The following is a 19271-nucleotide window of genomic DNA, read 5'->3' as shown; positions in this document are numbered from 1 at the left end:
AGTCATCAAGAAAGCTTGTGATAAATCCATAAGTAGATTGCGGTGATTGGAAGATGTCCTCATAGATCGCTTTCCTTCGTGCTCGCCAAATTGCCCACATAATAACAATCATGTGTGCAAACATATCTCCGTTCAACACTCCACTCATAGCAAAAAGCCAATCCTTGGGGTGTTCTTCCACTCTGTCCACGAGATGATGAACCAACTCCTCCGGAGCTAAGGCCCAAACGCTGCTTGACATCGGACACATAAAGAGTGCATGTCTCCAAGAGTCAACCGCCCCGCACAAAGGGCATTTGTCCTCGGTGGCCATATTGCGGTGTTTGAGTAAATCAATAGTGGGCATGGAGTTTCTCGCCAATCTCCAAACGAACATGCGTAGTTTCGATGGAACCTGCATGTGCCAAATAGTACTCCACTTGTCCGCCTCCTGCTGCACAATAGAAGTTCCCGCTTCTCCGCTCAGCCAGGCCTCCCGCTCATGCTTTGTTCTGAGGATCATGCGGTAACAGGACCGAACACTGAAATTTCCTCTTGGTTCTTCCTGCCAAGCCCAAAAGTCCGCAACCTTGCGAGTACACAGTGGTATCTTCAGAATATCGTCGGCATCAAACCGAGCAAAGGTTGCTCGAATCAGCTCCTCTTTCCACGATGCCGTGGTACTATCTATAAGCTCGGAGACCATGATCGGAGGGTTTTGCGTTAGCGATGTGATAGGTCTTCTTACTCCCTCCCTCGGTATCCAATTGTGTCTCCAGATATAAGTGGACTCGCCATGTCCAATCCTCTTCACAGTACCCTGTATCAAAACATCCCGACCGTCAATGATCGAGCGCCAAACCTGAGAAGGGTGTGACCCAAGCTCCGCCTCAAGAATAGAAACCTCCGGGAAATAAACAGCTTTTAAAATCCTGGCACTTAAGCTCAGTTCCCCCGTTAGCAGCCTCCACGCTTGCCGTGCTAGTAGAGCTAAGTTGAAGATCTCCATATCCCGAAATCCCAACCCTCCCAAACTTTTCGGGCTTGTCATAATATCCCAAGCCACCCATGCGGGCTTTCTTCTCCCCTGCTTGCTTCCCCACCAAAACTGTCGTATGATTGAGGTTATATTTTCACAAAGGCCTCTTGGCAACCTGAAACAGGACATAGAATAGACTGGTATCGCTTGGGCCACAGCCTTGATTAACACTTCTTTACCTGCTGAGGACAACAGCTTCTCCATCCATCCTTTGATCTTCTCCCACACCCGGTCTCTCAAGTATTTGAACGTGCCATTTTTCGAAACGTCCCACATCGGTTGGCATGCCTAGATAGCGTTCATTCAAAGTCTCCTTGTGCACATGCAAGGTGTTTTTTATTGATTCCTTCAACGTGGCCTGACACGACTTACTGAAGAAAATTGAAGACTTCTCATGATTGATTCTCTGCCCCGAAGCTGCGCAGTAGGTCTCGAGCAAGTTTGATGCCACACCTGCACCCTCTACGTTGGCCTTGAATAGCAACAGGCTATCATCTGCAAACAACAAGTGGTTAACGATGGGAGCCGTTGGGGCCACTTGAATACCTGCAAACGATGACGAAGAACTTGATTTAAGGAGGCACGAAAGGCCCTCTGCTGCAATCAAGAATAAGTAGGGGGAGATTGGATCTCCTTGTCGGATTCCTCTCGATGGTTGGAACGATTCGAGCTTCTCTCCGTTGAACATTACCGAGAAAGATACCGAAGACACCATGCTCATCACAGTATCAATCCACTGTCCTGCAAACCCAAGTTTAGTCATGATAGCCCTCAGATATGTCCACTCTACCCGATCATAGGCCTTCATCATGTCCAATTTCAGTGCACAAAAATTATTTGATTTTGATCTAGACCGCTTCATAAAGTGCAGACACTCATAAGCTGAAATTATATTGTCAGTAATTAACCTTCCGGGGACAAAAGCGGACTGCTCCTCAGAGATAATGTCTGGCAGAATGAGTTTTAGTCTATTTGCAATTACCTTGGATGCTATCTTGTATAACACATTGCACAAACTGATAGGTCTATACTGAGATAAAGCAGTGGGGCTTGTTACCTTGGGTATGAGCACCAAAACCGTATCATTGATGCATTCCGGACTCTCCTCCCTCCGGACAATACTCAAGATAATTTTTGTTACCTCCTCTCCACACACATCCCAGTGTCTTTGGTAAAAATGAGCCGGGAAACCATCGGGCCCCGGCGCTTTTGTTGGAAACATCTGAAAGAGGGCGGTCTTAACCTCCTCATTCGTATAAGGGGCACACAATGAGGCATTCATCTCTGCTGACACCTTCCTCGGAACATGATCAAGTACTGCATCCATGTTTTGAACACCCTCCGAAGTGTACAGATTGTGATAGAATTCATTGGCCAACGCCCGTAGTTCAGCCGGATCATCAACCACTACCCCGAGGGAATTTTGGAGGGCTTTTATCATGTTTTTCTTCCTTCGGATACTGGCTCGTAGATGAAAAAACTTCGTGTTGCGATCGCCCGCAGTGAGCCATTCTATCCTGGATCTTTGCCTCCACATAACTTCCTCATGATGATACACCTCGATCAAATTTTGGTTTATTTTCAACTCATTATGTGAGGGAGCTATCCTTGCTGGATCGGCCCGCAGATCTTCCAACTCCTTCTTAAGCCTCTTTATTTCCTTCCGGACGCTGCCGAAAGTGTCTCTGCTCCATTTAACTAGGCCCTGTGAGATGGTTTGCAGTTTTTGTTTCAAATCCTCCACCGACAGACATGGAGGGCTAGCTTCCCAATCTGCTAGAACCACATCCTTAAAACCTTCATGTGATTCCCACATCACCTCGTATTTAAAAGATTTCTGTGCTTGCAACCGATCTGTATCTCTGAACTCCACCAAAATCGGTGCGTGATCCGACGTGGCGCATGTGAGATGTGAAACCGAGGCCATAGGAAACTTGTTCATCCATCCCGCATTAGCTAATGCTCTGTCCAACCTGCATCTTGTGTAGCTTCCTCCAACAACTTTTTTCTCAAAGGTCCAAAAGTGCCCCGAGTAGCCCAAATCTTGCAACATGCAAATATCTATAGTATCTCGGAATGCTTGTATTTGAGCATTACTCCGCTGCCCAACCCCCGCATGCTCTTCCGGACGTAACACTTCGTTGAAATCACCCACGCACAACCACGGCAAGGAGCTCAAAGTACTGATATTCTTCAAAACTGTCCAGGTTTGGTGCCTCAAATTTGTTTGTGCTTCCCCATATACACATGTCAGCCTCCACCTATCCTGGTTCTGTTCCTCGACCAAAACATCCAAGTGATAATCAGAGTAACCAAAAATCTCAACATTTATTGAATTATTCCAAAACAAACCAATGCCACCACTTCGGCCCTGACTACTAACAGCATATGCATTATCATAACCCAACGTACCAGCTAAAGCTTCTACCCTATTACCATCTATTTGTGTTTCAACTATGCACAACAGGGTAGGGGCAAATTGCCTCGCGAAATCACGAAGCTCACGAACCGCCGCGGCTTTGCCCGCGCCACGGCAGTTCCAACACATGGTACTCATTGGGCCCGGCGGCGCTCCTCGAAGGAGCCCGCCAAGTTCTTAACTGCTGAGTTTGATCCTTCATTCCCTTCTTCAAAAGTCTTAGATCTCTTCAACTCCCTCGTCGGTGGTGGACTGGCAACAGAGCTGCCCACAGGCACCAAGGCTAGATTATTGTCAGCTGTAGTCCTTCCCTGCCCTGCAGTATCGTTCTGTGTCCTTTCTAACAGTCCAGCCGCTAGCCTTTTCCTGGTCGCGTCTTCCATGTCTACGTCCTCAGCCCCCGGCGCTGCAGCCGTCCCTGTTCTTCCCATGTTCTTGGTCCCAGCATAGCTAGTATTGCCCTCTTCATACCTGGTGTTGTTCCTACCACCAGAACGGCCTCCTCTCCTGCCTCCACGATTGCCACGGCCTCCCCCCGGGCCTCTTCCTGTACGCATTACCCAGCTCGCTCGCAGGTCCTTGAACACCAGGGCAGATGGTGGGTGGATCCCGTTCCCATGCTCCTTGTAAAGATGCCCAAGCCTACCACAGACGGCACACCAGTCAAGCAGCTTTTCGTATTTGACTCTGTAGATCTGCCTCTTCCCCTCTCTGACCATGGATACAGCATTCTTCAAAGGTTTGGATACATTGATCCGCACCCAGACCCGGTAGAAATTACCAATGAAATCATGAGACAAGGGCTCCGTAAACAAGACTTCCCCTACTTTGGCCGCCAGAGGGGTAATCAGATGGGCATACAGATCGGGCAGGTCGTGGATTTGAATCCAGATATCGATCGTCTCTAACTTGACCGTCGACGGCTTTGAGATCCCATCATAGCGAGCCATTACCACCGCATCTCCTCTGAAGTTCCACGGCCCGTCATTGATCACCCTCTCCCAATCTCCCAAGCACGAGAATTGGACGGTATACAGATTCTCTTCAAGAGGTTTGAACTTCACTTCCTGCGCAGCATCCCACGCCGAACGCATGTTCCTATAGAACCAGGTCTGGCTGTATGTCTTGGTGGTGTTGACTCTGGCAAGCATGATCCATCTAGGCCCCTCCGCAGGAGCTTGCTTCTCATCAAAGATCACATCATCTAGGTCTTCCTCCGTCAGTCCCAGCTCTCGCATCATCGCCTCAACATCCTCTGCTTCCGCCGTGGCCGATGCCGCGTTCGAAGCCATCAAGAACCCTAACCTGATGAGACAACAGATCGGGTTTTTTGTTTGGGGAACCCTAACTCCACCGTTCCCTAGCCAAGCAGAAGCAGGGCTGCGGCACACGGGCGCTCCCAGCGTCGTAAACGATCGCCTGAGATAGGGGTACGTGGTAGGGGAAGATAGAACTCGACGGCGGCGTGGTCGCCTCCGGGAGAAAAAGGCAAACCCTAACTAGAGGGAAATCGTGACCCACGTATAGCTAGCCGGTAAGAGACCAACTAGTTGGCGAGTGCTCCTAGGGGTGGGCTGTGAGTGTGCCACTTGACGCGCTCTTAGCCGCCGCCACTTGTCACGCTCTGGGCGTTTCCTCCAGATTTTTTTATTTTCCCGCACCCATTTTTGGCTTTTAAAACGATTTTCCCTTTTTTTTGATATTTTGGTTTTTCATCGGTCTTTCTTAGCTTTTGGATCAAAAAATAATTATTTTTTTGTGCAAGAGGCACATTTTTGCTTTCGCGAGAGGCCCGGCCATGCCTCTCGGAAACGAAAAAACGCGTCTTTTATTTTTTCTTCTTCCGTGAGAGGCATGGCCATGCCTCTCAGAAACAGGAAAAAAACACTTTATTTATTTATTTTTTCCCACAAGAGGCATGGGTTTGCTTCCGCAAGAGGCATGGGCATGCCTCTCGAAAACGGAAAAAGAATGTTTTTTTGTTTTTTTTCCTTTCACGGGAGGCACGTTTTGCTTCCGCGAGAGGCACGGCCGTGCCTCTCGAAAATGAAAAAAAACATTTTCTTTTTTTCCACGAGAGACACATTTTTGCTTTCACGAGAGGCACGGTCATGCTTCTTTTTCTTTCAGGAGAGGCACGATTTTGCTTCCACGAGAAGCACGGTCGTGCCTCTTTCAAAAAGAAAAAAAAATGCTCCCGGTTCGGATTTTCCGTCCGGTTCTTATCGTTTTTTTCGTGTAAAAGAAGTTCGTCAAAATCTATCAACATGGGATCTAATTTTGAAGATCTCGATGCAAGGAATCCAATGGTGAAAACGGTTCAAGATTTGGAGGCACGATTTAAGAGATAAAACGTTTTGAATAAACGGATGAACGGAAAAAAAAAGGAAAACTCACAGGTTGCGGCAAGTGGCGCGCATGCAGTGCGTCACTTGTCGCAACCTGAGGAGGTGGAAGTGATCTTTGAAAGGAGTACCCCTTAATTAGTGATTTCGCAAAAATAACCAAAGGTCAAAAAAGCACATGGGCCAGCCTACACACGTGTTGTGTCGGCCTGCCCATTTCAGTTAATGTGGCGTGCCAGGCCCGTTTACGGCTGTGCTGGGCCGGGCCTGCAACCACGCCCCAGGCCAACCGAAACCGACCCGATAACCCCCAAGTCCTCGTCTCCACTCTTCTTTCTTCGTCATGCTCTGGCGTCAATGGGCGGTACTGGCGGGGATTCGGCTGGATCATCGACGACCATCTTCGCGAGCCCGCGCGACCGGCTGCAGGTTCACCAATCCCCACTCCTCGCCCTGATCTCGCCTAGCTAGTCTTTCAATCGTCGCATAACTGATAGAGACAACGCCCAATGCCGAACATAGGTTCACATTTTTGTGGGATATCCGGGAGATTAGGGCTTGGGGGCGTGGGGCGGTCAAGTTACTACCCAAATCTAGAAGAAACACCAAGGCTGATAAGAAAACCGAGGTGCGTTGGATCTCTCTTCGACTTGCCTCATTCCATGGCCATGTACATAGTTCGAATGCCCCCCTCTGAATATCACTGATAATGCGGCACATGCTTTAATGAGTTCCTGCGAGTTAGTAATTCATTTATTCATGTATAGTACTGTATAAGATACTGTAGTACTCAACCATCGATACCGTGCTCAGGGATTTCTATACAGACATATGCGAACCCTGCTCACTGAAGCTAGTAAGCAACTAGGCTTATCTGACGCCCCATAACACTGAACCTCAGATTCGCATCATTATTGAGTAACATATCTGCCAGGATTCAGAAGAATCAGGCTTTACTCTTTAGACAGAGGAGTGAATCCGTGCTTAACAGCTGCCGACCAGACCTTCTCGATGTCCATCATATCATCTCCGCACTCGTGCATGTCCCAACCTTCTAGTGCGTGTACCATTCCAGCAACGCGCCATGCGCTCATCACCCTTCTTGGAAGCCAATTCTGTTCATAAAAAGGGAGTAGAAGCACATGTCAGTGTCAATCACATTATCTGTTTCAGTCTTGGATAGGGAGTTGCGTATGTCAAAAGATCCTATTTCGCCTTTCTCAAAATTACAGAACAACGTAATGAGAACATTTCATTAATACCTCACAGGTGTGGACATTCTGCATTGCCTCTGGGATCTTCATTGCAGGGTTGCTCAAGTAAGTGCAATCCTTGCGTATCTTTTTAAGGGGAAACTGTGATGTAGGAATAAAAGTTGCTCCTTTTGGTGCCCCCATTTGTTGCTTATCATCTATGATATCTCCTATCCAGATCTGTAGCAGTGAAGAAGTAGTCATTGAGTATATTGCTTTTCAGAGTGTTTGTTCCTATTTTGCTAGCTACATAGATTTAGAGTGTAATTTCTTGTCATTTGCTGGTAGATGATACTACAGCATAATGTGTGCTACACTGCTACTGTTTTCCGCCAAAAAAAATTGGGTGAATTAGTTCGACAAGGTTTATAGAAGCATTCACAGTCAGGTCTAATATCTCTACTAGTTATACCCCCACTTATGATATATCCACTCTAGGAAGCTTCTTGACGATTTTCATCCCTTTCCCCGGATAACTTTTACCTGTGGTGTTTCATCACTGGAGAATTTCAGATAGGCAATACTGGTATCTGGAAGTCGCAACTTGAGCATGTCATATTCCTTCTTTTGATTCATGATTACCTACACAAAATTGCATATAGAGTGAGATCAATTCATACAAAAAGTGAGCTGCTAAACGAAATCAACAAAAATAGCAGGCTGATAGGTACCTGGACACCTCTTTCGCATAATGCTGTAGCTATTGCTTGTTCTACCTTAGAACTGCCTCCACAGAGAAAAACTCGCTTTGTATCTGAAGGAATGCTCTTGAGAACAACTGCTGTTGCTAAGCCACTTCCATCAACAAGTCGAACTCCTAATTTTGAATATTTATGTGTAAATAGTTCACCACTTCCATTGAGTTGTTTTGCCTGGAGCCAAGAATACGAGGGTTAATATCTTTGTGCTGACCATTTGTGTGAAATTAGAATGTGTTTGACTTTTTGCAACATGTCACTTAACATGCATCAGAAGCTAGTGTCATGTGGAAGCAAGTACAAAGAGGGAGTTGCGCAAGAAAAGTTCGGTCATCATGCCTGATTTAAGAGTCCAAGACTGAGCACTTTGACCCCTCTTCCATCCGCATCTAATATTGCCATCTCAATTAACTTGTTGATGGATTCCCTCTCCCTAATCAGGCCATACTGCACATGGAGAAAATCCTATCAATTTGCAACTATTAAGCCATAAGATTCATACAACGCGGAAAACCAATTACTTGGAAGTTGTATCTTGGTATCACCCATGTTTGCATCTTGAACTTCTTCAGTTTGAGACTTTCGACGACAAATGCAGCGGATCCATAAACCCATGCCAGTACCATTGACAGCCATGCCATTGGCCATATCATCCACATATACCATACAGGGTTATCTGAGGGTTTAGAGGCTATAGAGGCAATCCCAACCCTTAGATGATAAGTTGATTGCAAGGTGGTCATATGCGTCAAGTGAACAACATCTGGTGTTTCCTCTTTTCCAATCAGTGTTCTCTCATACAGCTCGTCAGTTGACTTGTCCATGGTGTTGTATATGTAGTCATAGAACGGCATAAACAATGAGTAGTTTGTACGAAACTGTGTATGATGGAGAGAATGATACCTGTGGAGATGTGAAAAATACCTTTGAATAATTAGGTTTGTAGTTTTATGAAGCTATGACTAACCATTTTAACTTTTTGTGCATTGTTTGTAGAATCGACTGGTAAATTTTGTTAAGAATATAAGGGACCCAAATTCTATCACCTAATTGCATGTTAACATGATTGTAAGGTTGAGCTTAAAATGTTTGTACTTACGATGGAGTATACATGAGATACTTTAGAGGAGGGAAAACTTGGAAGATCCACTTTGGGAGCATCTCAAAATTGCAGTGTCCCATATTATTCATGAAGTCGATGTAAGCCAGGTATAGGACAATGCCCAGGATAGAACCATATCCCATAAAAATTGGTATCAGCATGGGGATCGAGAATAAGAGGAAGTAAGCTAAGATTTCAGCAAATGGATGAACGACAGCTGCCAATCATATGGTAAAATTTCATTAGGTTAAAAGAGAGTTGTGCATTAGCTTCATAAATACCACATCAACAAGCTTTCTGCAAAACAGAACACTAATTGTTAACGTAGCAAGCACTTGGCGATTCTTTAAGCAATAGAACATGTAGAGAAATCTGAACTGGATTTTTTTTTTTGGAAAGACCAAGATGGTAACACCTTATTTCCGAACAATATTTTTAGTCTCAGAATGTTGTCCATGAGACTTCTATGTTTTTCTTTGGACATATCTATGCTTTGAATTCCTTATGCTCCTGGAATCAGAATGGATATTGTAACATGTGCAGATGCTTTCAGATGTCACTTATCTTAAAAAAATAGTGGTTTTGTCAGTTTTTATATCACAAATTGGCCAAATTGTTTGCTATGCATAATCTAGACACTTGTGAACTTAATGCCACTAGTGATGAAATGCTTTTTTGTGTGTGGTCCACTGTTTGTTCTTAAAGATGGTGGAACTATTCATCATCATGTTAACCCTCTATTCTGAATGCTACTACTTACAGGTTATGGGCTCTGTGACGATGGAGGCATGGTGGTGTGAGTGGTAGCGAGAGTAGAGGAAATGGTGGTGCAGCGCCCTGTGGAACCAGTAGTAGAGAAACTCAACAGGTCCTATGTGAAGCAACGCCATGATGATGGCTCCCTTTGTTTCCCACATTGGCATGAATCTGGCACTCGGTATGGCTGCATAACCCAAGTAGAAGAACAGCCCAGAGAGGATGATCTGGTCATCCCTGTACAGAGTGGTAAGGACAACTTAGCATTACACACAGATAGCATATTTTAGCATTCGATTGTGATGGACCATTGTATTTCAGGTATGTGCCAGTTAATTTGAGTGTGATAGAAGTGAATAGCAGGATGTGCGCATATATGACTTACCAGGATCTCTCCCGGTCCACCTGCTCGAATTCAAGACCGCGGTCAACGATGATGTGCTTCCTGCGTGCGGTTTGGTGGCGAGACAAGCTGATCCAGATCTGGTTGTGGATCATCCTCAGAAGCAGAGCTGGTAGCATGGCGGCGTATGCTGTATCCATGTCTCCCCACCCACTGGTGACCACCCTGTGCGCAGTGTGCAATGCCGCAGGTGCGAAGACCAGGTACTGCTTGCAGTGCATGGTTAGAGTATCATGTGACATTGAGGGATGGGAATTAATCAGCGGTGTATAGCAGGTGGTAATCAGATCTTTGATTGTTCGGAAGCTATTGCCGTGGCTTCAAGCTTGAAAACTTCTACGTTTTGAAGAGAAAAGGAGGTTTGTGTATGTCCATTTAGTTGGTTATTATGTACGTGAACTACGTGAAAAGTAAAGCTATTGTCGGTGGTTCATATTAGGATCACAAGGCCAATGAATGCAAACGGTTCAAGGTTTCATGAGAATGGCATGAGCTGCCCAGCAATACATCTTTATGATTTGATTGCTGCTATCAGGGATTTTACCGGTGCCTATGTTATCATACTCTGGTCGCTATCCACCGTGCAAGAAGCATGCAAAGGAATTTGTCAAAGGTCCCCTTCCTCTCTATCTTTCTTGTGTGTGTTTTTAAATGAGTCAGAGCATAATAGAATGGTAATATAGTTTACTTCCATCGTTTTTCTTGAAGCAGTTTTTCTGGATAATGTGAAAAACTGAAAAGTACTCAGGGAATCAGCAACATGGGACTGGAACGCTTATGCTAGAATATACTATTTACAATTCAAAATACAGGGTAGTTTTATTTAATTGATAACAGAATAGTCTTGAGTGTTCACTGCGACATGCAACTTTTACTGCAATTCCTGTTCCACTTGGCTTCAGTACTGGGACATTATGGTGCGTATAAAACTTTATTTTAATGCATACTTTTTGAAGGAAATATATAAATATATGAATGACCTCATTGAAGTAGTTAGTTTATTTTTTGGTCGCTCAATCATATGATGTTCCTAAATTTGTGAACATGAATTTAGCTAGATAAAATAAAACATTATGTCCTACTTTTCTGAACCAAAAACAAATATCAGAGAGGAACTCCAAACGGACAGTAGCACGTAAAGTGCAGACAAGATGTGACATACCTTGAAGCTGCCCATCCAGTGCCATGGCCATTGGGTCAAAGGGCCCGGCTGTGCTGCCATGGTAATGGATGCACGACCACTTTCCTCTCTTCCAAGGTAAGCAGCTCCCTCAGCAAGCAAGCTCTGCTACGAACTTCAAGCTCCGGTTGCATTTTTATATGCATGGACGGTTGTACAATATGTTCTTGCAATATTGTGTAAATAAGTCATTTTTTTCATGCGCCCATGCATGTTTCCGTTCCCATTACCAGTCTTTATTTCTTCACAGTATCTACTTCCCCAACTGTATTTTTCTGTGGCTTGCCTTGGAAGGTACATTCTAGGCAGAAATACTCAAATCCAAATCATGAAACATGCTTTTTTAGTGCGTCCGATCACACAAAACATGCTGTTGCTTGCTATTGGCATTTGTGTTACTTTGGCTCCTGTCTCCTATTCTTCTTATATTGCCTTCTTGGGCTTCATTTTGGAATTTGGGATGTGGGTCCTTTGTCATTCATGCGATTCACGCTTTCTGATTATGAATTTTATCTTTCTGGTCAATTCAAGAGAGACTAAACGTAAATGATAGAAAAAAACAGAAACATGAAATGATGTAGTCAGGTGGGAACAAAATGATACTCCCTCCGTTCCTAAATATAAGTCTTTGTAGGAATTTCACTATGAACCACGTACGAATGTATATAGATGCATTTTAGAGTGTAGATTCATTCATTTTGCTCACTATGTGGTCCATAGTGAAATTCCTACAAAGACTTATATTTAGGAATGGAGGGAGTAATTAATAAACATGCGCGTGTGACATGAGCTGCAATTTGTGTAAGCAAGTTAGTCAAGTCAAACTGTGAATGTACAGAAACTTATTTACTACTTCCTCTGTTCCACAATATAAGGTGTATTGTTTTCCGTGTAAGTCAGCCATTAGAATATCGGGCTTGCTAAAACTCAGTCGATTGAGATTTAACAGTCGACCTTGCAACATTTTGTCCCAACGTTTGCAACTTTTTTCCCTATCAGTTGCAGCATCCGTCTTGTTGTTTGTAGCATGTTGTCGCTCATCGATTGTAGCACATCGTTTCACCGGTTGTAACATCCGTCATTGACGGTTGTAGCATTTTAGTCACACCTGTTACATCATCAGTTGCCGTTGTTTGCAAAACCGTCGCAACTCTTTTCATCATCATTTGTAGCATCAAGCCATGCCGCTTGCAGCAAAAACAACTACACTGACGTCACTCGACTGAGACTTCGTTAAGTCTCAATCGACTGAGTTCTAGACAGACCCTTAGAATATTTGACCAAGATTATAGAATAAAATAACAGCATCTGTAATACCTATTAGATCAAATATGAAACTACTTTTCATGATGGATCAAATGATATAAATTTTGTATCGTGAATATTAATATATTTTTCTATAAACTCGGTCAAACATGCCCTCGTTCAGCCTTATATAAAGGAACGGAGGGAGTACTATACTTGATAAAATAAGGACCCTCTTAGCTGGCGAACGTTCGCTGGGAAGGATGGCAATTGCGAACGATTTCGATGGCAATTTTAGTTGTAGGGGGTGGCAATTTCTTCAGACTAGCATGTCAATTTCTTCTTAGAGAAGGCAATTTTTCCCCAAAACTGCCATCATTTGATCTCGATCAAACGGCTGCGAGGGCGTTTGCTGGGAGTTCCTTCCCAACGAACGTTCGCCAGTTAGCATTACCGTAAAATTAAGGACAGACCGCCAAATCTTAAAGATCAATCACTTCTAGGATAATTTACAAGTCAATGTTAGCCGTGTTCAATAGAATGTCCAAGGAAGCATGGGCTGCACTGAATTTCGACCGCAAATGGGTATTGGCACGTTCTTGCTTAGCATGTGAGTCTAGTAAATGATTCTCCACAGACTGTTTAGTCTTTGACATAGGAGCTGATGATATCTCGGCCACCAGCGGGCCATATGCCGCCACCTTGAGGTGTGGATCAACACCAGGAACCCCACTCCACAGACATATCCTCCATCTCTCGCCACCTGCTGTAAGCTAGGATGATGGCACATCAAAGGCTCAAAGCTGGTGGTGACCGAGGTGCCCAGGCCTCCGGCAAGGTGCCCACCAGCACTAGCATTTGCATCACAATAGTGGGTTTGTGCACATAGAACGGATTTCTAGATAGAGAGAAATAGAAAGAGGGTAAAAGGGAGAAGAAAGGAGAAGATATGGGGTACAAGAAAGCTGACAGATGGGGTCCACTCGTAGCTCAGCACAGTGTCCACGTAATCATGCCATGTAGGTTCTGACGTGCCAGTCCAGCATGTCAGTTCCACTGTCAAAATCCTCGGTGTTATTTGTTATGGTGTGTTCCAAACTTGAAAATTTTACGAAAAGTGCCGGTTATGTGACATAGGTGCCCTCAACATGATGGTTTTGTTTCTAGTTTATACCCTCTAAAAGACTCCTTTCTCATCTGCTGTAGAAGAAAACTCCTTTCAGGTCTCAAATAAGAAGTTTCCTTCATGCTTCGATGGGCGGCGCCTAGAGCGAGGGTGTGCATTCAGAGCGACTGGCTGCAGGTTCACCTATCCCTCATCCTCGCTCTTGCCTCATATCGCTGGTCTACCCATGCGTCCGTGTTATTTACAAAGATTGTGCACACACCATCTAGTTAGGGCACCAAACCACTGCCATGTGCCCCTTTCTATAAATGTAGAGGAACCACAAAGGCTGAGAAAACCTGAAGTCACTGGACCTCTCTCCAGCTTACGTCATTCCTACACTGCTTGATTTTATCTCTGAAGATCACGATAGTCTGATGATTGCTTTGATAATTTTCTACAAGTTGATTACTCATACATACAGTATATACCTATGAGTAGTATGGATATCACACTTATGGCTTTCTATCTAGATATATGCGGACCCTGCTCGATGAAGCTAGCAAGCTGATAAGCATATCTGACACTCCTTATTCTTTTAACACTGAATCTTAAATCATTGCCGAGTAACATTTCTGCCAGGATTCAGAAGAATCAAGCCTTTGACAGAGGAATGAATCCATGCCTAATAGCTGCCGACCAAACCTTTTCGATGTCCATCATATCATCTCCGCACTCATGCATGATCCAACCTTCCTGAGCATGTATTATCGCGGCAATGCGCCATGCGCTCATCACCCTTCTTGGAAGCCAATTCTGTTCACATGGCGAGTAGCAACACATGTCAGTGTGGATCACACTATCTAGGCCTATTCAAATGTTAGGTAAACAGTTTGTGTACATTAAATAGTCGTATTTTGCTTAGCTCAAAATTTACTCAAACAGGTAATGATAACATATTGTCAGTACCTCACAGGTGTGAACGTTCTGCATTGTCTCCGGGATCTTCATTGCTGGGCTACCCAGGTAGGTGCAATCCTTGCGTGTCTTCTTAAGGGGAAACTGTGATGTAGGAATAAATATTGTTCCACTTGGTGCCCTCCGTTGTTGCTTATCGTCTATGATATCTCCTATCCAGATCTGTTGTAGTGAAGGAGTAATCATGAATACTCTGCTTATCGTTGCTCCTTTAGTTATTTCTTATCTTTACTATGCTAGTTACATTGGTCTTCCGAGTAATTTCTTATCATTTGTTGGTGGGTGATATAGCAATACTATGTTAACAACCAAAATTATGTGAATAATTCACCACTTCCATTTGGGGTTCCGATCCCTGTTTCCAGATAACTTTTACCTGGGGTATTTCATCACTGGAGAATTTCAGATAGCCAGTGCTGCTCTCTGGAACTCGCAACTTGAGCATGTCATATTCCTTCTTTTGGTTCATGATTACCTACACACAAAATTGAGTGTTGCAATATTTGGAGTACAATTAGAGCCAATATTTTTAATGGACATAATATGAGCTAACAAATGAATTCAAGAAAAGAGCAGCCGGATGGGTACCTGGACACCTCTCTCACATAAAGCTGTAGCTGTGGCGTGGGCTACCTTAGAACTGCTTCCACAAAGAAAAACCTGCTTTGTATCTAAAGGGATGCTCTTGAGCACCACTGCAGTTGCTAAGCCACTTCCATCAACAAGTCGAACTCTTAATTTTGGATATTTTTTTGTAAATAATTCACCACCTCCATTGAGTTGTTTTGCCTGTACCAGCAACAAGGGATTAACTCTTTTCCCTGCCCAGTTTGTGTGTGTGCTGTGCACTAAACTTTGGCAACACTTTTGTTAAAATACCCTATTAATCCATATACTAGTTAGAAGTAATCAAAAGGTTGTCCCTACATCCGTTTTGCCAATGTGTGTGAATATGTTCTAATCAGATCAGAAGTTAAGTGCCATGTGAAAGCAAGTACAGACAGGGAATTATGTGAGAAAAGTATGGCCGTCATGCCTGATTTAACAGTCCTAGACTGAGCACTCTGACCCCTCTTCCATCAGCATCTAGTATTGCCTTCTCAATTAAGCCGTTGATGGATTCTCTCTCCCAAATCAAGCCATACTGGACAGGAATAAGATGTTAGCAGCCTGCGAAACTGTTAAACCATATGACTCACACAGAACCAAAAACCCATTACATGGAAGTTGTATCTTGGTATTGCCCATGTTTGCATCTTGAACTTCTTCAGTGTGTGATTTTCAACGACAAACGCAGAAGATCCATAAACCCATGCCAGTACCATTGACAGCCATGCCACTGGCCATATCATCCACATATACCATACAGGGCTTTCCGATGGTCTGGAGGCTATAGAGGCAATCCCAACCCTAAGATGATAAGTCGATCGCAAGTTGGTCATATGCGTCAAGTGGACAAGATCTGGTGTTTCTTCTGTTCCTTTCAGTGCTCTCTCATACAGCTCGTCAGTTGAGTTGTCCATGGTGTTGTATATGTAGTCATAGAACGGCATGAACAACGAGTAGTTTGTACGAAACTGTGTATGATGTAGAGAATGAAACCTGTGAAAATGTTGGACAAAATAACGGTAAATAATTTTGTCCGTGGTTCTATGAAGCTATGGCTAACCATTTTGACTTCTTGTGCATAGAATCCACTAGTCAGCTTTGAGTAAGAATTCATTAGCCCAAGTCTCATCATCTGGACGAGATGGTAAGTTTTGCTGTGAAGATATTACACTTACGAGGGAGTGTACATGAGGTACTTGAGAGCAGGGAAGACATGGAAGACGCGCTTTGGCACCAGCTCAAAATTGCAGTGCCCCATATTGTTCATGAAGTCGATGTACGTGATGTACAAGACAACAGCCAGGACAGAACCACAGCCCATAAAAATTGGTGTCATCATGGGGATCGAAAATAGCAGGAAATAAACCACGTGTTCAGCAAATGGATGGATGACAGCTGCCAATTATAAGGTAAAGTTTGTGTTAGAATTCAAGACAGAAACACTAAAAAAAATTTAAAGAAGAAACACTAATTGTGAACATAACAAGCTTTAGAGTTTTTTTTTTCTCAAGCACACATCAAAGAGCATGTCGTTTGTATTAGAAGAAGTATGCCCGAGAAGGCGCAAAAGACTTGCACGCGCCTTTTTTCGGATGTAAATATGTCCCGGTTCATATGTGATCATTCTTTTTTCTTATGCAAAGCTCTTGGATTCCTTGAGCAGTGCCACTAAGGTAATGAAACTGGTTTTTGTGGGATCCACTGTTTGTGCTTAAGTTACTCTGAATGCTATTACTTACAGGTTATGGGCTCTGTGACGATGGAGGCGTGGTGGTGTGAGTGGTAGCGAGAGTAGAGGAAATGGTGGTGCAGCGCCCTGTGGAACCAGTAGTACAGGAACTCGACAGGTCCTATGTGAAGCAAGGCGGTGATGATGGCTCCGTCTGTTCTCCACACCGGCATGCGACTGACATTCGGGACGGCTGCGTAGGCCAGGTAGAAGAACAGCCCATTGAAGATGATCTGGTCATCCCTGTACAGAACGGCAAGGATTACTTGTCACTACAAGATATCTGCACATGTGTGATTATGGTGGAGACTTACCAGGAACTCTCCCGGTCCACCTGGTCGAATTCAAGTCCACGGTCGACGATGATGTGCTTCGTGCGTGCGGTCTGGTGGCGAGACAAGCTGATCCAGATTTGGTTATGGATCATCCTCAGAAGCAGAGCTGGTAACATGGCGGCGTATGCCAGGCTCATGTCCCCCCACCCCTTGGTGACCACCCTGTGCGCAGTGTGCAACGCCGCAGGCGCCAAGACCAGGTACTGTGTGCATGGATAGGGCATCAGGTTAAGAACGTAAGTACTGATGGATAGGAATAATATGAGTTGAACACAAATGAAGTTCTGTTGCTTCTTCATTAAGGTCGTGTCATTGGCTTAATTTCTGAACCCAGAACGAACACCAGAAAGGAACACATGAAAAGCTAACAAGATATCATACCTTGAAGCTTCCCATCCACTGCCATGGCCATTCAGTCAAAGGGCCCGGCCGTGTTGCCATGGCGATGGATGGACGATGCCCTTCCCCACTTCCAAGTGTAAGCAGCTCCCTCAGCGCTCTGCCAAGTGCTTTGTGCACTGGTTGCAGTTTTATATGCAAGGACGAATTGATATCACAGAGAACACCCCATAGGTATGGATGTCTTCTGGAGAGACCTTGAGACCTTTTTTTTTGTAAATCTCTTCTTAGAGAAAATGATAAGGAAATTAACTACAAAAGTTACAAAGTAGATTTTAATGTCCATAGGTTGGTATTCATTCAATTTTATTACCTACATATAACATTTAGTTTAGTCCGAGAACGAGCAAGCAAGATGGAAAATACTGAAACACAACTTTTTTGTCAATTCCTGCATTCCAAACATGCCCTTGAGTGTTTTTTACATGTGTGATGTTGGTATATATGGTATTCTTATGGATTGGCAGAAGACCAAGTGAGACAAGGAACCTGGACACTGTGCATTTATTTAAAGCTAGCTCGTTGTTTAGGTGCACGCATTTTGTATATCTTTTTGATAACTTGCCTGGTCGGTTTTACATTTACTCGATATCACCCTGACTTGATAGGCCAAGACATGCTTTGTTTTTATGCGCTGAGGTCACTTGAGATGACCGATACTAATCTTTCAAAGAGTACTTGCACCATTCAGTCTGCACATTTTTCCACTGGTGTCAAGTATGTTTGCCATGTTGCAGTATACTCGAATTTGAGCTCCTGCTTCTTATTTACTAAAGATATACTACTATATATTCTATATTTTTTGCAACATTGTGCAAAGGGAGTCGTTTTTTTCATGTGCCGCTGCATGTTTCCTTTCCATTAGCAGTCTTTGTTTATTTACTGTATTTTACTGCACCAACGGTACTTAACTGTGACTTGTCCTTCCAAGGTACTACCTGAACAGAAGTAGAACATGCTTTTAGGGTGTTTTGGTCACACAAAACATGCTGTTGCTTGCTACTGACTATTCTGTTAGGCGAAAGCTTCCGTCTCTGAATTCTGTCTAAGTTGCCCCCTTGGGGCTCATTTGGAATTTGGGAATGGCGTCCTTTTTCTCGTCAGATTCCTGTAAAATTCACGCGTTCCTACTATGAATTTGTTTTATCTAGTCAATGCAAGAGTAACTGTAAATGGAATAGCCAGTGAAGAGCAGAAAAGAATATACATATGCTTGTGACGCCAGCTGAAAGAAGTTGGTCAGGTCAAACTGTCAAAAGTACAGAAAATTATATTTCGTAGTAAAAGTTAAGGACATATCGACAGGCTTAGAGATCAGGCAATCAATCATTTCTAGGAAGTTGCACAAGTCAAAATGTAAAGCATGTTCAAAGCTAATACTCCGTAGATATCATGAACTAAGCTGACGAAAGAAATGTAAGCAGCGTTACCATGCTGCCATTGTATAACATAAGTACTCTCTCCGTTCCTAAATGTAAGTCTTTTTAGACATTTCAAATGGACTACAACATACGGATGTATGTAGACATATTTTAGAGTGTAGATTCAATCATTTCTAAAAAGAGTTATATTTAGGAATGGAGGGAGTATATGTCTGATAAATAACAGGAACCTGTCACCTATATTTAATTATTTATTTGAAAGAGCTGCCACCTTTACTTGCTTATCCATTCTCTCCTTCATACATGTGCTGATGT

At 43.8% G+C, this 19271-nt stretch overlaps 2 protein-coding genes and 2 long non-coding RNA genes across 5 annotated transcripts; 2 read left to right on the top strand and 2 right to left on the bottom strand.

Annotated features, from left to right (window-relative positions):
* Positions 1 to 6141: 6141 nt before the first annotated feature.
* LOC119355888 lies at positions 6142 to 10108 on the top strand. The gene is made up of 4 exons (XR_005171730.1): positions 6142 to 6211; positions 7052 to 7101; positions 9598 to 9840; positions 9913 to 10108. It is a non-coding gene; the product is annotated as an uncharacterized LOC119355888 (long non-coding RNA).
* LOC119355886 (very-long-chain aldehyde decarbonylase GL1-7-like) lies at positions 6524 to 11268 on the bottom strand. The gene is made up of 10 exons (XM_037622771.1): positions 11157 to 11268; positions 9977 to 10200; positions 9596 to 9828; positions 8833 to 9052; positions 8255 to 8636; positions 8073 to 8180; positions 7707 to 7907; positions 7519 to 7617; positions 7045 to 7215; positions 6524 to 6897 (listed from the first exon to the last, which is right to left on the bottom strand). Exons 1-10 carry the CDS (start codon positions 11214 to 11216, stop codon positions 6736 to 6738), a joined length of 1860 nt encoding a protein of 619 aa, XP_037478668.1. The 5' UTR covers positions 11217 to 11268; the 3' UTR covers positions 6524 to 6735.
* Positions 10121 to 13805, top strand: LOC119355887. 2 transcript variants are annotated; one of them, XR_005171729.1, is made up of 4 exons: positions 10121 to 10353; positions 10434 to 10607; positions 11103 to 11252; positions 13626 to 13805. It is a non-coding gene; the product is annotated as an uncharacterized LOC119355887 (long non-coding RNA). The 2 variants fall into 2 exon arrangements; XR_005171728.1 differs by lacking the exon at positions 13626 to 13805 and having other exon boundaries at positions 11103 to 11847.
* Positions 13806 to 13942: 137 nt separating this feature from the next.
* On the bottom strand, positions 13943 to 17691 carry LOC119355884 (very-long-chain aldehyde decarbonylase GL1-7-like). Its single transcript, XM_037622770.1, has 10 exons — positions 17557 to 17691; positions 17155 to 17378; positions 16851 to 17083; positions 16287 to 16506; positions 15723 to 16104; positions 15539 to 15646; positions 15091 to 15291; positions 14879 to 14977; positions 14494 to 14664; positions 13943 to 14340 (listed from the first exon to the last, which is right to left on the bottom strand). Exons 1-10 carry the CDS (start codon positions 17614 to 17616, stop codon positions 14179 to 14181), a joined length of 1860 nt encoding a protein of 619 aa, XP_037478667.1. The 5' UTR covers positions 17617 to 17691; the 3' UTR covers positions 13943 to 14178.
* Positions 17692 to 19271: the final 1580 nt, after the last annotated feature.

Source organism: Triticum dicoccoides, chromosome 2A (assembly GCF_002162155.2).
Source record: "Triticum dicoccoides isolate Atlit2015 ecotype Zavitan chromosome 2A, WEW_v2.0, whole genome shotgun sequence".
NCBI lineage: Eukaryota > Viridiplantae > Streptophyta > Magnoliopsida > Poales > Poaceae > Triticum > Triticum dicoccoides.
Note: the sequence above shows the minus strand (reverse complement) of the source record. Positions and strands in the feature narration are given on the sequence as shown.